At 38.7% G+C, this 16,530-nt stretch overlaps 1 protein-coding gene across 1 annotated transcript in view; it reads right to left on the minus strand.

The window, feature by feature from the left end:
• The window catches only part of PAIP1 (poly(A) binding protein interacting protein 1), a 35,139-nt gene that overhangs the window by 18,226 nt on the left and 383 nt on the right, over nt 1–16,530 (minus strand). The window contains 4 exon segments of the mRNA XM_023742515.1: nt 2,790–2,902; nt 6,406–6,591; nt 15,707–15,876; nt 16,468–16,530. The exon segment at nt 16,468–16,530 is cut by the window's right edge and continues 91 nt beyond it. Coding sequence (XP_023598283.1) covers nt 2,790–2,902; nt 6,406–6,591; nt 15,707–15,876; nt 16,468–16,530 — 532 coding nt within the window.

Here is a 16,530-nt window from a genome sequence, read left to right on the forward strand (position 1 = left end):
CAAGATTTTACCTTGGGTCAGTTTTGTGAACCAACCATAAACCCAGCACAGCTTATTGTGCCTATGTGGCTAATTCTAATACTTACGGAGCTGTATGAAATAAATAACCTCTTCTTTTCAAAAGAGATATAATATTTGTTACTTTCTCATACATATTAAATTAGCTCATCAGAAAAAAAGTTGCAATATCTATAAATAGAACACCCTAGTTAATAATGGAAAGGCTCCGTTAATTACTGCCAAGTCAGTTATCCAAGCACCTTGTTGGCTGCTCTCCTTTCTCTGCTCCTTTCCAACTCTGCACAGTAAGTGCTTTGATGAAATAACCTCCTTTTTGTTTTATAAATGCTATGGCTATTAAACTCGTTGCCCTCAAGTCATATGCTAATGTATGTGCAAAAGTAAATTCCTATCCCTCCACATGGTTGACTATCTAGGCGAGAGGGAAAACTCCTAAACTCTTAAATCTTAAGCTAAAGATTTTCAAATATAAAAGCAATATATGCTTATTTCAGAAGGCTAAAACAGAGAGAAAAATAAAGAAAAAAGTTATTACCACTGAACCCAGAGATAAGCGCTGTGAGATAACTTCCTTTGTTTTTTTTCAAAGTATGTATATGTATTTTTAAAAGAGGTACTAGAATTATGCCCTGCTTTTCACTTGTTAAGGAACCCTGGTGGTACAGTGGTTTAAGCACTCGGCTGCTAAGCGAAAGATCAGTGGTTTGAACCCACCAGCTGGTCCATGGGACAAAGATGTGGCACTTGGCTTCCTAAAGATTAGGGCCTTGGAAACCCTATGGGGCAGTTCTAGTCTGTCTTACAGGGTCAGCTAGGAGTCAGAATCGACTCGATGGCGATGGATTTTTGGTTTCACTTGTTGTATCATTGACATTTCCCCATGTTAATCTCTCTGACAGAACTACGGTACTACAGAAGCACACACAGGAGTAAAGAGTCAAATAGAATTCGGAAAGGTGGTTCTCGACCAAGGTTGCATTTGGGGATAATCACTTGGGGAGCTTTAAAAAGCTAGGCCCAGGCTCCACCTTAGTCCAAAAAAACAAAACAAAACCTGTTGCCATCAAGTAGATTTCCGATTCACAGCAGCCCCATAGGACAGATTAGAACTGCCCCATAGGGTTTCCAACAAGCGCCTGCTAGATTTAAACTGCTGACTTTCTTGGTTAACAAATGCTTAACCACTGCACCACCTCAGTCCAATTACATGAAAATTCCAAAGGTGGGGGCAGGTCTGAGCCCTATTTTAAGTCTCTAACTGGTTCTAAGGTGCAGTCAGCAGCATTGGGAATATGATAAGGAGCCTTTCTGCCATCCTGCTTCCTAGAAGGACCAATTTGTGTCTCTTTCCAGATGCTATAATTGAATTTGTTTAATTACAGGTGAGATTAAATAACTTTTGATAAGCTTGTGACTTATTTTTCTGACCAGTATCTATTCAGAACTATTTCAAGTATTTCTACTGAGATACTAAAACTTTTTCTTAGTCATTCCTAAGGGGTCTCTTTTTTATTAAATAAATCAGCTCATTGTCATGTGGTATAATTTCTCCACTTTTACTTTATATAATATTTTAGGGAGGCATAAATTTATAATCTACAGCATCACTATTAGTCAGAACTGACTCAGTGGCATACAACAGCAGCAATAACAACATATGTAAGTTCATTAATCTCTTGTTTCAGGGCCTCTGATTATCACGTCTTGCTTTAAAAGGCTTTACCAACCCAAGATTTTTGTTTGTCAATTTTCCTAGAATTTACCATTTCATTTTTATTTAAAAGTTTTTGATATACTTGGAATTTTGATATCAGGAGACAGGAACTCATCTTTGTTTGTTTCTCCAGTCAGTTGTGCCACTAGCAGAATTTATCTTTTATATATTTGAAGTACCACCTTTATCAAAAGCTTAATTTTCAAATGTCTCTTGGGTCTACTTTTAGATTCTTTATTCTGTCCCACTGCAGTTTAACCACACAAAGGAATACTTTGCAACCATTAAGAGTCTTCAAACAACTAATGGACAAACTATAATAAACCTGAAGACAACCTGGTTATTAAATAAGACAAGTCAAAATATGAAAATTAGTTTTCTCTAAATTAGCTTACGAATTCAGTATCATCCTAAAAAGTATCTATGAATACCAGCAAGATTATTTGTATAATTTCGTATGCTGACTCTAAAGTTCATTGGAAAAAAAGCAGCATGCCAAGAATAGTAAAGATTCTACCAAAAAAAAAGGGGGGGGGACTAACCAGAAGAAATATAAATTAAAGCTAAAATAATTTAACTGCAGAATAATAAAAACAGGAATAGAACTGGTGATCAATGGAATATAACGGAAGTCCAGAATTAAACCCAAATTTATAAAGGATGCAGTATGATAAAGGTAGCAATTCAAATCTAAAAGGAAAGAATGGATTATTCAAAAAAGTGGTAGAGGAAAAAGTGCTTAAACGTGTGGCAAGAAATAAAATTAGATCCTTACTCAAACCAAAACTACAAATGTACTAGAAAGTACATAAGTGATCATTTTTAAAATCTTGGGAAAGGAAAGATCTTTCTAAGCACAAAACCAAAGGCAGACAACATTTACAGAAAAAAACACTGACATATTTGGCTAGAAACATTTAATACTACACAAATAAGAATGGTCTACCCCATTCCCCCCAGCAACTCTCTGTAACATACCATTTTTAGAAAAGAGGAGTAATTAAATTCTAGAATTCAGAAGTAATTTCATTCAATTTCATATATTCAAACTGACCTTTTAAGTAGCAATTGGCGGAAGTTGCCACTCTGTGGGTTAATTGTCAGATGATGAGACAAGTAGTTACACAGGCGAGCTCCCATGTAAGAGAAGTTTGGGATAGATGTGGCCTTTCAAAAAGAAAAGTTTTGTATGGCACAGATACATCAAGTTATTAATGCAAACACTTAACAGCAACATTCTCAGAAGAAAAAATCATTTCTGTTCCCAAAACTGACCCTATAGTACAGAAAAAGTCTAACTGTTAAAACATAAGGAAATTTAATCTCTCTCCAACTTTACACCAAGAATCACAGTTACAAATAAAAATGTTCATTCAAGGCAAGTTCTCCCATTTACCTAGGTACCAGAAACTATGATGTCTCTTTATGCTAACCCATTTTTGCACGAAATATGTACATGCACCCACTTGCACAGTAACAATTATGAATGAGAAGACTATTTGCAAACAACTAATATTTCTTGTGGGTAGGACAGAACAGACTTTAATGCCTACCAGTCTAAAACAAAATTCCCAGGCCTCTTGATTTGTGACCTTGGGCATCACTAAACTTCCAAGTCTCAGTTTCTTGATTCTTAAAAATGTGATTAATGGTAGCTGGCACAAGAGACTAACAAAGAACACTCCAGAAACACTAGGGGTAAAGAGGAAATCAAAACAGATTAAGTTACTTTTAAATTAACACAGTGAGAAAGTAGCACTTATCAAAGACTGTGTGATATAGCCAAAGCAGCTCTCAAAGTTTACCTTTAATCACAGTTTAAAAAAAAAAAAAAAAAAAAAGTAAAGAACATGGTTATTAGGTAAGATAACACATTTTAAGAGGTTAGGAGACTTTGCCAAGGTCACAAAAGTAGTTAACCAAAGAGTCTAGATCTAATAAATGGCCTAGTGCCTCTCCATGTGGTGCCATATAATAGCTGTGGTGACCTTAGGCAAGTCACTTAACTTCTCTGTGCCTCAGTTTCCTCATGGATAAAATGGGGGCAATAATATCTCACAACCATTGAGAATTAAATGAGTTAACTACATGTCAAGTGCTTAGCAGTGGCTGACACGTAGTAATTACATGCTTCATAGTTATATTTTTATTTCTAATTATTTCCTTGCTTACAATGGATCCTGTAAGGTTTTCGTCAAGGAAGAAAGACTGGTTTCTCCTGGTATCACTTATGTTTAGCAGGTACCATTCAAAAAAAAAACCTTACTGGCATTGCCTGGTTTCCTTTACTTTTATAAAATAATCATGCACATGGTTAAAGACTTAAAAAGTCCTGTAAGGATTGATATTAAACAGTTTCCTACTTCCAATTTTACTCTCAACAACCACTTTCAATTCTTCTACTAAAAAAGGTTTTTAACCTCTGTATCTCCATGTTACATGATTTTTCAGTTTAGATATTATCTTTTATTGATCTTCCACCATGAAAGATGAGCATTTAGCTTTCATACTGCTTTACCCTATTCCACTCCCTCCACCAATATCGTTATTATCATGATTTTATTAGTTTGGTGTTTCCATTTACAGCTGAATCATGTAAAACACTGATTTTTCCTTTCTTGAGTAACTTTGTTTTCCCTAGACTTCCTCATTTTTTCTACTGTTTTTATATACAATCACGTGTTGTTAAACATACATGTATATTCTGTGAAATAGACGTTATGTGATTTGGATGTTGTGTGAACACCGTGCCAAATTAGGCCCCTGGAGGCTGCTGTCCCACTGCCTAGGGTGGCCTGGAGGGCAAAATCCATGAAACAATAGGGTGTGGAGACCCCCAGGATCCAAGGGAGCCCAGTGTGGTCAGCAGATGTTATCTACAACCAAACCCTCTGGCTTTCCAAAAGGCCCAGCAAAGTTTCCTTTTGTGTTGTGTTTGGCCCTGTTCTCTGATCATGCTTTCTGAACTTTACTATAACCTTACGGGACCATGGTCATACATGCGGTTTGACGTTGCCCGAACAGACATTAATGCACTGCATGACTGTACTTCTCACTGATGTATTCTTAAGCTCACTAACTTGTATATTTCTTCTCAGTATCTTCAAGCATAACAGTTCTGTTCATCTTACCGGAGATAACCTTCCTGGAGCTTCTGACCTATTCAGTCAAGCATGGCTGCTCTAGGACTGCTAGGTGGCTATTATGACTGTATATCATAGACCACAGAATGCTAAAACTTTAAATATTACTGACTACATACTTAAAAACTGGCTTTAAGACAATCACAGGAATAGTTGTAACTTGTCAGGTTACATTCTGGCCTAGCCCGGAAGAACTATAACCATGCAGACTACTCAAGAACTAAAACCAAATAGAGGAGAAACCAGAAAATAAACAAGAAGTTAAGTACAATTCTTCCATTTTCTTATCTCATATTGCTTTTCAATCCATTTAGATGCAGAAAGTAGGAATCAGGACAAATAGAGCAGTCCTATCTGTAAAATCTCAGACATTTCCTGAAACCTGAGAATTGGCTAGAATCCTCAGGGTCCAGTTAAGAGTTCAAAACAACTTGGAAAAGTAGTCAAATGAAACACTAGCTAAGATAAAATCATCAACTCACTATCACAAGCACCTTTCCATATATTTCAAATTTGAATTACTGTTTTAGCAATGACTTAAAGAACACTCAGTTTACATGTCTGTTCATCTTCTACTCTGTTTTTGGCCAGTCTTGCATATAGTTTGCATTTTAAAAAAAAAAGAAGTCTTCCAACTCCAGTTTTGTCTACATCTTTTTCTCCTTATAATAGCATTAATCTATCAATGACCAATATGCTGGCATCAAAACTCGGCTTTTCACGGTGAATAAACAGAGTCTGGACTGACATCAGACATTTAGGCACTCAAAGAATTCAGATGTAAATCCATGAAAATTTTAAAAGAAAATTTAAAAAATAGTTGCTGCAGAGTCAATTCCAACTAAAGGTGACCCCATGTATGAACTGTGCTCTATAGAGTTTTCAATGGTCGATTTTTCAGAAGTAGATCACCAGGCCTTTCTTCTGAGGCACCTCTGGGTGAAATTGAACCTTCAATCTTTTGGCTAATAGCTAAGCACGTTAACTGTTTACACCCCCCAGGGACTCGAAAACAAAACAAAGACAGGTAGAAATGTTAACACTCAAGACAAGGTGTTTTGTGGTTTGGCTTTTTAAAAGACTCATTTATGAGGCAAGAAAAAGTTCTCCCTTGATTCTTTCCTCCTATACTCCAATAATGCTACGTAATTCAACACCTAGGAGAAAATCACAGTCTATTCCATATATTGTTATTTCAGATCTTATAAAACGGACCCCCAACCACCACCCCACCAAAAAAAAAAGGTGTGGCACTTATGCAGCCTTCCTCATAAATGCCCGAAGTGCCTTCCAACTGCCTGTGCAAAGCTTGGCTACATAGGTGAATTTGCAGTCCAGCCTAGATTTAGTCCTGGATCCTTAACTATAGGAATTTTATATGAAGACATGAAACTTCCCATAAACTATGAACAGTTAACAAGTGTGGAGGCAGATGAACATATACCTGCCCTCCCTCAAGAAGTAGCCACCATCCTTGGGCTTCAAGGAAGCTATCTGAAGATGGACACATGTTATAAGCCAACTTACCTGTTGATAGATGAGTTCCACAAGGTCTTGCAAAGCATCATCTGTTGTAACCCAGCCATTCAGGGTATCTGCAAACTGTTCAATTTCAGTTTCAAAACTGCCAGGCTGCTCTGTAAGATGATTCAAAAAGTCCTGAACATATTCTGATAGAGTGGGATAATCCTCACAACCATCCTCATAGGATTCCTATAGGTCAAAAATTGAAGAAGAAAAAAAAAAATCCATTCAACCGCTTAAAACAAACATGAGGTGGCTTTAAATAGGAGTATCTCTAGCACAAATGATTTTAACGATCCTTCACATATGATAAAATTTGCTATTTTTTTTTTTAAATAAAATTAAGCCCGCTGAGGTATCCTTCTTCGTCTAACAGCCAAAGTGTGATAACATAACAAAAAGGCTTTATTTAGCTTAGTAGGAACTGTCTTCTCATACCTGGAAGATTTACAAGACATCTAAGAAACGAAGTTTAAATCAGTATTTCACTACAATACCAATATAAAAACTCAATATGATCTATTTAGTTATGAAATAAGATCTAAAATTTGCTTTAAAATGGGAGGTGATGGGCAAGACTAGGGAAGTAAAAACCAGAATGGCTACATGTAGCTGTTGAGGCCATGAAGATTCATTTTACCATTCTCTGTATTCTTGTATGTGTCTGACAATTTCCATGTTGAAAAGAAAAAACCTAGTTAAGTCTGTTACTGGTCTGTTGATTGCTAAGGACGGGGGATTATACAGCTGCCTGAGTGTCAAAATTTCATCATGGAGTATAGTAGACAGGAGACTCTATGGCTGCTACATCCAGGTTTCAAACCAACCTCGATAGCAGCAGTAGTTTCCAGCTACTATCTCCACCACTGTCACCTTTGGTAGTTCCTACTCTTTAAATTAATGGCAGAAAGCTAAGCAGGGTGGGGTTTGCAAACATATTAGACCAGAATATCAACTCTTGCATTTTAAATGCTTGGAATACCACCCAAGTATTTTAAAATTCACCTAACAGTTATAATCTAATAATAATGATATTGCTTGATGATACCTACCCTTCTCCGAAAGAAGTCAAAATGAGAAACCATATGAAACAATGATCACTACAGTACAGAAACATTTGTGAACAGGACAAGTTCTGAAGTCAGTGAGTGCATAAAAAAAAATTTAAAAAAATCATACATGGTCAAAAATACCCTTAGAGAAGCTCCGTGTTGGAGATGGACATACGGTCTTAGCAGACAGACTGCCACAGCCAGTTGTCTCTCCAGTGTTGGTACTATCTTCAGCTGACCATGATTTAGAGGCCATGTTGCATAATTTTTGTGTATCTTTAGACACTAAAGTCACACTTAACATGACAAACTGCATGCGCTAGGAGGCACTCGGGAAATAAGTCCAGCTGCAGGAATAGCAGATTCATGTGTCTGTATCAGCAAACAGCAGATAAACTCTTACACGTGAAATTTTTGTCTAATCACACAATTAAATGCAAGTTATCAACGACTCTCCCGTAAAATAAAAGCATTAATGTTTTAAATGAGATTCACATTCATTCATCAGAAACACCGCCAGCTGTGTGACTCTGAGTGCCTTAATTCCTGTGCTTGTTTCCTAAACTATAAAACGGGGATAACAGGACCTATCACGTAGGGTTGTTACAAGGATTAAATTAAATGAATGTTTACAAAGCCTCTGGAATGATAACTAGCATGAAGTAAAAAGCACTAAGTGTTCAAATAAGTTACATTTTTTGATTTTGAGGAGAATATTGCTCGATAAAGTACAGGGTCAGCAAAGAAGAGGAAGACCCTCATCAAGATGGACTGACACAGGGGCGGCAACAATGGGCTCAAACATAGCAATGATCGTAAGGATGGTGCAGGACAGGGCAGTGTTTCATTCTGCAGTACATAGGGTCACTATGAGTCAGAACTGACTCGACAGCACCTAACAACAACAACAGGATACTGAAACATATCCTAAATGCAACAGCCTTATATTCATAAAGAGGCTAGAGTGCAAAAAGCATCCAAAAAGTAGAATGATAAACTATCTACCTTGGCACTTAGGATGGCACTCTAATTAATTAAGCAAACAGCTGCCAACTGCATGTCTAATAAGTGACAGTGTGAGGGCTTTGCAAGCATTATCTCATTTAACCCTAAAAAAGAAACCTTGAGGTAAGCATTACGAACATCCTTGCATGGGTGAAAAAACAGGCATGGAGCAGTTCAATCACTCTGGTTATTCCATCAAAACTGTTTGAGTGCCTACTAAGTGCCAAAGACTGTTCTAGGTGCTGGGGGTATGGCCATGCCATGAATATCTGCCATGACTGAAGCAAACAAAGCCCTCTCATGGAGCTTATATTCCATGAGGGAATATACATTCATATGCTGAAGTAAACTGACAAAAAGAAAAAAAAAAAGCAAACAACAACAGTTACAAAAGAATTCTGAAGAGTTAACATCTAAACTGAGACAAAGGGGGAAAAAAAAAAGAAAAAAACCAACAAATATCTGAGGAAAGATACTCTATGCAGGGGGCACAAGAAGCATATAGGCTCTGAGGAGACAGGTGCTTGGCCTGACACATTTGAAAAACAGAAAATACGGTATGGCCAGAACATGGAAACCAGGATGAGGCAGAGCTAACAAGGTCAGTGAGGCAGATCAGATAGGGCCTTGGGGGCCACGCTAAGGAGACTGGCTCGAAGGGCAATGGGAAAACCACTGGGGGGTTGTGGGCAAGAAGAACCATGTACTGACTTAAGTGACTTGCTCATAGCCACGCAGCTAGTTAGAAGACAAGGATTCAGCATAGAACAAAGTTTGCGCTTCTAACCTCTATGCTATACTCCTAATAACTCACAACTTAAGACGTATGTGCAAGGATGTTCACTACCCACCCCCACAAAAAAATCTATCTAACAATTCATTGACAAAGATTTGCTAACACTTAACATTATAGTATATTCATATAATGGAACATCACATAGTCACCTAAGAAAACAAGATCTATTTGTATTTATCAATCAATATGAGTATAATAAATGAGAAAAACAGTACAGAACCATATTTTAGCACAACTTGACTTTTTTAAAAAGAAATTTCCTCATATAGGCAAAGAAAAGTTTCTGGAAAGATCCAGCGAAGACAACAGTGGTTACCTCTAAAGAGTGAAGAAACATTCATATTATAAATGTTGAACCTCTACTGTAAATTGTGAAAGCAATTAAGCATAATAAACGTACACATTAGATAATATACTTAATGTTGTTGTTGTTAGTTGCCATCAAGTTGACTCTGACTCATGGCGACCCCATGTGTGCAGTGCAGAACTGCTCCGTAAGGTTTTCAAGGCTGTGACTTTTCAGAAGCACATCACCAGGTCTGTCTCCCAAGGCACCTCCGGTGGGGTCACCTCAGCTCGTAGTCAAGCACTTAACCTTTTGCACCACCCAGGGATTTCTACACTTAAGGTTAACCATGTACATGAGTGAATTTTATAATTTAAAAACTAGCTTAAGTTTTTTTTAATTTTTTTTTTATTGTATTTCAGGTGAAGGCTTACAGAACAAATAGTTTCTCATGAAACAGAAGTACACATGTTGTTTTATAACACTGGTTAACAACCCCACAACATATCAACCCTCTAACTTCTCAACCTCTTTTTTTTTTTTTGGTGAAAATACACATAGCCAAAGATACACCATTTCAAAAATTTCTACATGTACATACAGTTCAGTGACACTGACTACGCTCTTCCAATTGTGCTGTTATTCTCACTTAAGATGAAGGCTTACAGAACAAAATCATTTCTCATTTAACAGTTACTACAAATGTTGCCCTATGACAATGGTTAACAATCTCACAACACATCAACAATATCCTTACTCAACCTTGGGTTCCCTATCACCACCTTCCTTCTCGCCTTCTGCTTTCTGGCCTGTCACTGGACTCCTGTACCTCGTTAGTCTCATTTGGTTTTATGGGGCTATCCACCCCCAGGCTGAACAGTGAACCTCGGAGGTAACTTCACCACTGAGCTAAAAGGGCATCTAGGGGCCATACTCTCAGGGTTTCTCCAGTCTCCTTTAGGCCAGTAAACCTGGTCTTTTTTTGTGAGTTAGAATTATGCTCTACATCCCTCTCCAGCTCTGTCCAGAACCCTCTGTTGGGCTCAGGGTCAGAGCAGTCAGTGGTGGTAGCCAGGCACCATCTAGCTGTACTGGACTCAGTCCGGTGGAGGCCTTGGTAGCTGTGGACAATTAGTCCTTTGGACTAATCTTTTCCTCGCATCCTGTTCTCTTCATTCTCCCTTGCTCCCGAAGGGATGAGACCAGTGGAGTATCTTAGATGGCCGCCTACAGGCTTTTAAGACCCCAGACACTACTCACCAAGGTAGAATGTAGAGCATTGTCTTTATAAGCTGTGTCATGCCAATTGAGCTAGATGTTCCCTGAGACCTTGGTCCCCAGAGCCCTCCGCCCAGCAATTCAGTCCCTCAGGGAGTTTGGATGTGTCTGTGGGGCTTCCATGACCTTTCCTAGTAAAAGTTGTGCTAGTTTCTCCTGTATTGTGTACTGTCTCACCCTTCACCCAAGATACCACTTACCTATTATCTATTTAAAACTAGCTTAAGTTTTAAAATACAGATTAGAGCTTCACAGACTTGTATGCTACAACTATTAATGATAATGCTGAAGGTACTAATTTCATAATTGTTTCTATAAGTGTCATTCATTGTGGCAAAAATGTAGTTTATAACCATGATTTTCAGCCTTTTATATTTTAAATCAGCAGAACTGTCTTTTAAGAAAATAGGAAGCCTGATAAGTAAAAGAAGAAATTAGAACTACTCTAAATGTAGAAGAATGAGGGATTCAGAACCTGCCATTTGAAGCAAAAAAAGGAGGCACAGAATATTCTGAAGAGACAAGTACTACTCTGTGTTTGAATTAAAGCCTGTTAGTTTTCTAGAACCAGATTTTTTAAAGTACAAATTTCTTCAGTCTTCAGTGTGGAGTCAAATGGCTTCTAATCTGAGGAATATGTTTAAGTTTTATTTATTTTTCTTAAAAAGAATTCTGTGACAGAGAGATTAAGGGGACATCAATTAGAAAACACATTTTCCATGCTAGGTTCTTTATATACGTTGTGTAGAGATAAGAACTTAATTCAAAGCAGTGAGAACAGAAAGGAACAGATCAGACACTTAGATAATGGAATAGTCAAGACTATTTTACTTAAATGGACTGAAGTAGGGCAAGAATGTGAAGGACAGAGGAGAGTCAACACATCACTAAGTTTTTAGCCTGAGCAGGTAGTTAGAATATAAGAGGTTTGCAGATGACAAATTGTTTTATCCTTGAGTCTGTATGTGAGAGATCACCCTCATGAAGAAGTCAAACAAATGGAAACACAAGCCTGGAGTTCAGAAGAATTAGATTTGAGAGTCATTACCCTATAGGTGATGGTCAGATTCTAAGGGATAGGCAGGATCACCAACGGAGGCCATAAAATAGAAAGACCACCTCAGCGACTGAGTCCGAGGGGAGAAGGACTGATCAGCAAGTTGGGAGGATGAAGAAAGAGTACTGTCACAGAAGTCAAAGGAGAAGGCAAATGAGAAGAGATGCTCATAATATCAAACACTATAATTTCACAGGTTAAAATCAGAGAAGGATGATGATGGCTGCAGAGTCTTGGGAGTGAAGAAGTCTATGCACAGAGAAGAAAAAATTAAAACCAGTATTTTAAATATTTACTCCTTATAAAAATAAAAAGAGCTTTTCAAAGACTAAGAAGCTGTCCCGGGTACCTAGCCCAGTACCTGGCACTTCTGGGACGCATACTTGTTTAATTGAACAAATGATGCTATAGTCAACAAAGTCTACTAAGATGAGGCTTAAGAGGACAATAGATCTAACGATCAAAAGAGCATCAGCAACTATCACAAAAATAGTACCAATACAATTGGGGGATCAGACTGCAGAGGTTCAGCGGTCAATGGGAGGTAAAGTAGTACCAACAGTGAATAATTTTGTAAGAAGTTGCTACTGAACGTAGAAGAAAAACTGGGCAGTAACTTAGAGGACGCTCTTAGAAAAAAACTGAGTTCTTTGGTGGAGGGAGGAAGAACTTTTGTCTCTTAATAAAATCCTTTATGATTAATGGAATTTTTGGTTCTAGTAAGTGAATTGTGACTGAATATTCCAGATGTAATGGTTTGTCTGAGAAAAAGCAAATAGCCAGGAGGAGCTGGGATATAGCAACTCACTGGCAAGACATGGAAAATAGGGAATTCTAGCAGTGGGATTAGAGGAAATACTGAAGATAAAAGGGCTTGAGGCCTTGAAAGGGTTAAGAAAGCAGAGCTAAAGACTACCATAAGGATGTCAGAGAAAAAAATGCACTCCTGAGAGCAGACCTAGCACAGGGATACTAGTACAGGGATACCAAGCAATAGATTTTACGCTGTATGCTAATACTTGACTCATGGTAAGTACTCAACTATTTGTGAAATGAGTAAATGAATGTAGCTAGCCTTGAATTATGACTACGATAAGGAAAGTTTCCCTTACAGTAAGTTTATTCTAAGAGTCCGGGGAAAAACAAGGATTCAGCTGTTTTGTGTCTAAGTGGATTGAGAAAAACTTAGCCTTGACCAAGGGTCAACATTAGGGTAAGCTACTAAGGGTAGAAAACAGCACAGCAAGGGTAGCAAGCTTGAATGCCTACAGAATCCAGCTGAGTTATAAATGAGTGAAGTAAGCCAGGCAGCAAATTAGAGTGCACACGTGCCATCTAAAGACAGCTGCCTCAGTTCAGCTCCAGCCAATTTCTGGTCTACCAAAATGACAGCACAGAAAGGCCGGTTCTTATGATTTCAAGAGACACCAGATGTGCAGTATCTAATTTAAACGGTGGTAACTAATTAAAAACTTTAAGAACACCCTGAAGACCAAAAAAGACACACCTGCAAGCCACATGTGAGCCACGGGCTTCCGGTCTGCAATCTGTTCTAGTGAATTGAGCACAGCAGGAGCTGATCCATTACAAGACGGCAGGGAATGCCTAACTGACGGTGGCTCAAAATAAGTGGACCAACATGACTCAATACACTGCTCTACAGTCCAAGAGTCACTTGAACTATATAAAAATAGTTGATACAGAGCTGTGAAAATAACTGTATCCTTCCCATCATAAAGTAGCCCAAGTCCATAGGGAAAAAACAAATAGGGAGCTGTTTGTGGCTGTTACAAGGCCAAGTTTATTCAACTACTCACAGCTCTCCAATGGCTCCTTTTCCTCTCTGAGCCAAATCAAAGTTTCTGGCAACAGCTCAAGTTGCTCTCTTTTCTTCTTTACACAGCAGATGACCCCTTTCACCTCAAATTAACTGCTCTTCCTGTCACGTCTATACTTTTCCTTCCCAACCCCAAAGCTTTCCCTATGCACGCTAAGATGCATGGACTTTCCAAAATATGCAGAGTACAGCCTTTCCAGATCTTTTCTATCAAATACGGAAAGACAGCCAATAAACAAAGGTGTGCCATCATTAACCACCAGGGAAACTGAGTTAAAACCGCAATTAGATACTATATACCCACCAGAATGACTAAACTTAAAGAATAGAAACCACAAAGTACCAGCTAGGAAGTAAAGCAACTGGAAATCACTCATACTCAGAGTGTGTGCTGGAACAACCTCTATGTACAGTATTTGGTAGTCTCTAAGTCCCTTTGAAGAGAGGATGGTGAGATTTCGCCTCACATACTCTGGACATGTCATCAGGAGGAACCAGTCCCTGGAGAAGGATATCACGCTTGGTAAAGCAGAGGGTTGGCAAAAAAGAGGAAGACCCTCAATGAGATGGACTGACACAGTGACTACAACAATGGGCTGAAACATAGTAACAATTGTGAGCATGGCACACTACCTTGTTTGTTGTACAGAGAGTCGCTATGAGTGGGAACCAACTTGACAGCACCTTAAGCTGAGAGCATAGTGCTACCCTGTGACCCAGCAATTCCATTCCTAGGTATATATACAACAGAAATAAGGGCATATATCCACCAGGACATGGGTAGGAATAGCGGCACTAATCATAATAGCTCCCAAAGTGGAAGCTAAATGTTCATTACAGGCAAATGGATAGATTTTGGCATATTCACTCAATAAAATGCTGTGAAAATAAACCACCAATTACATGCTACAAAATGGATTAATAACAAAAAGAATACACACTGTATGTTCCCATTTATGTAAAGTTTGAAAGCAATAAAACTAAATCTGTTTTATTAAGTCAAAATAGCAGCTACACTTGGAGAATGGTAGTGATTGCAAGGGGGCTTCTGGGTGTGATAATGTTCAGCTTCACGATTTGGATGCTGGTTACCTGAGTGCTCACTTGGTGAAACTTTGAGCTATACCTTATGTACACTACTATATATGTTATACTTCAACAAATTTAAGAAGATATGAAAGATGGAAATTATGCTGAAGTAGTATCAACTATTTCTTCAACCTAGTAGCATGGTTCCTGCTCCACTTCTAATTCCTCCGCATTCACTCGTTTTGGTTTACCTAGTATGACAGATTCCTTTCTACACATCCCAACTATGCTTTGTGCTTTCTTCTGCTGTTTAAGAAAAGTCTGACCAATTTTAAAAAATTCTTATATTATTGTCCAAGATTAATCTGAATATTTAAAAATTCTTTGTATCTATTTAAACTTTGTCAAAAACCCATATAAAATTTCTGCATATAATAGGTATGTAGCACCAGAAACACTTCTATTTTAAGATGACAGAATCATCACTAAAAATAAGAGCCCAGATGTGCACTTCTTCACATTCAAAAACCTACCTCAAAATTAACTTATAGCAAAACCACTGTTTAATTTATCCTAAAGCCACTAATGAATATTCATTTATCTTACAAAAATCAAATTAAAAATCAACTTTGCCAGGCTCTTATCCTACAGGTTGTCCATAAATCTGGAAACGGATTCTAGTTTTACAGACTGACAATTTCCTCGACATTAATTGGGTTTACTTGTCTATGCTGACAATACAGCAATGAACAAAACCACAAAAATTCCTACTTTCAAGCTTACATCCTGAGACCCTGAATATAATAACTACAAAGTATATTTCTGAAAAGGTTTTGTTTCCTCATGAGTTCAAGGAAATCATAATAAAACTTTACGTAAAATACCAAAAGCACCAACATACTGGTTAATAATCACATTACTCCAGTAATACTGACCCAGAGTTGTAGTAAAACGGAGTACTTACTGTATAATTAGAAGAATAACCTGATGGGTAAAATTCGGGGGCGTTCACAGACAGTTTGGACATTAATACAGGAGCTACCACCACCTGGGGTTTGGCCATTGCTGACTCTGAATTCTGCTGTGGGATTTTATCCTGTGAACAAGGTGGAGCTCTCAGGGGCCTCGCTTGTTCTGAGAAGGAAAAAAGGAGTGTTAGATTTGTTCATTCCTTTGTGTAATGACTTACTATATACTAAAAAGCCATCAGAGTAGGGCTGGTCTTTAAGAGTTAGACAAGAATCATCACGAAATGTAAGGTCACCGCCGGGATATGTACAAAGAGCCTGCAAAAAGGAACAACAGACTTGCGGTAGCTCATTTATGAGCATTACCTGCCTCCCAAATGAATGCTTGAGGGTTTTGGTTTCTTTTTCTTTCTTTTTTAAGCAGTCGTTTTAAAAGAGGTGGTAGCTCGGCTAAGCTCTTACTTCAGAAGGCCGGACAGAGGAAAGCGATTTTTACTTCCTCCCCTGGGCGGCAGAACTCGGAGACCGCGCACCGGCCCCTCCCCCAGCCGGGGCGCACAAAGGATTCCAGTGGCCACCTTCCAAGCCCCGTTCCGCACCCGTCCCCACCCCCTAACACCCAGGCCCCTCGGGGAATGCTTTCGGGGAACCGTGGGGGAAGGGGTGGAAGGAGAGAGCGCCGGCCCTCGGCGCGCGTGCAGGCCCGTGGGAAGGCGTTAGCCCGGGAGAACGGGGTTTCCCTAGAGCTCCTCCGTACCTGGGAGCGCCCCGGGCCGCGGAGGCCGCTGGGGGCCGGCGGGGCCCTCGCACTGGGCCCCAG

Source organism: Trichechus manatus, unplaced genomic scaffold (assembly GCF_000243295.1).
Source record: "Trichechus manatus latirostris isolate Lorelei unplaced genomic scaffold, TriManLat1.0 scaffold00212, whole genome shotgun sequence".
NCBI lineage: Eukaryota > Metazoa > Chordata > Mammalia > Sirenia > Trichechidae > Trichechus > Trichechus manatus.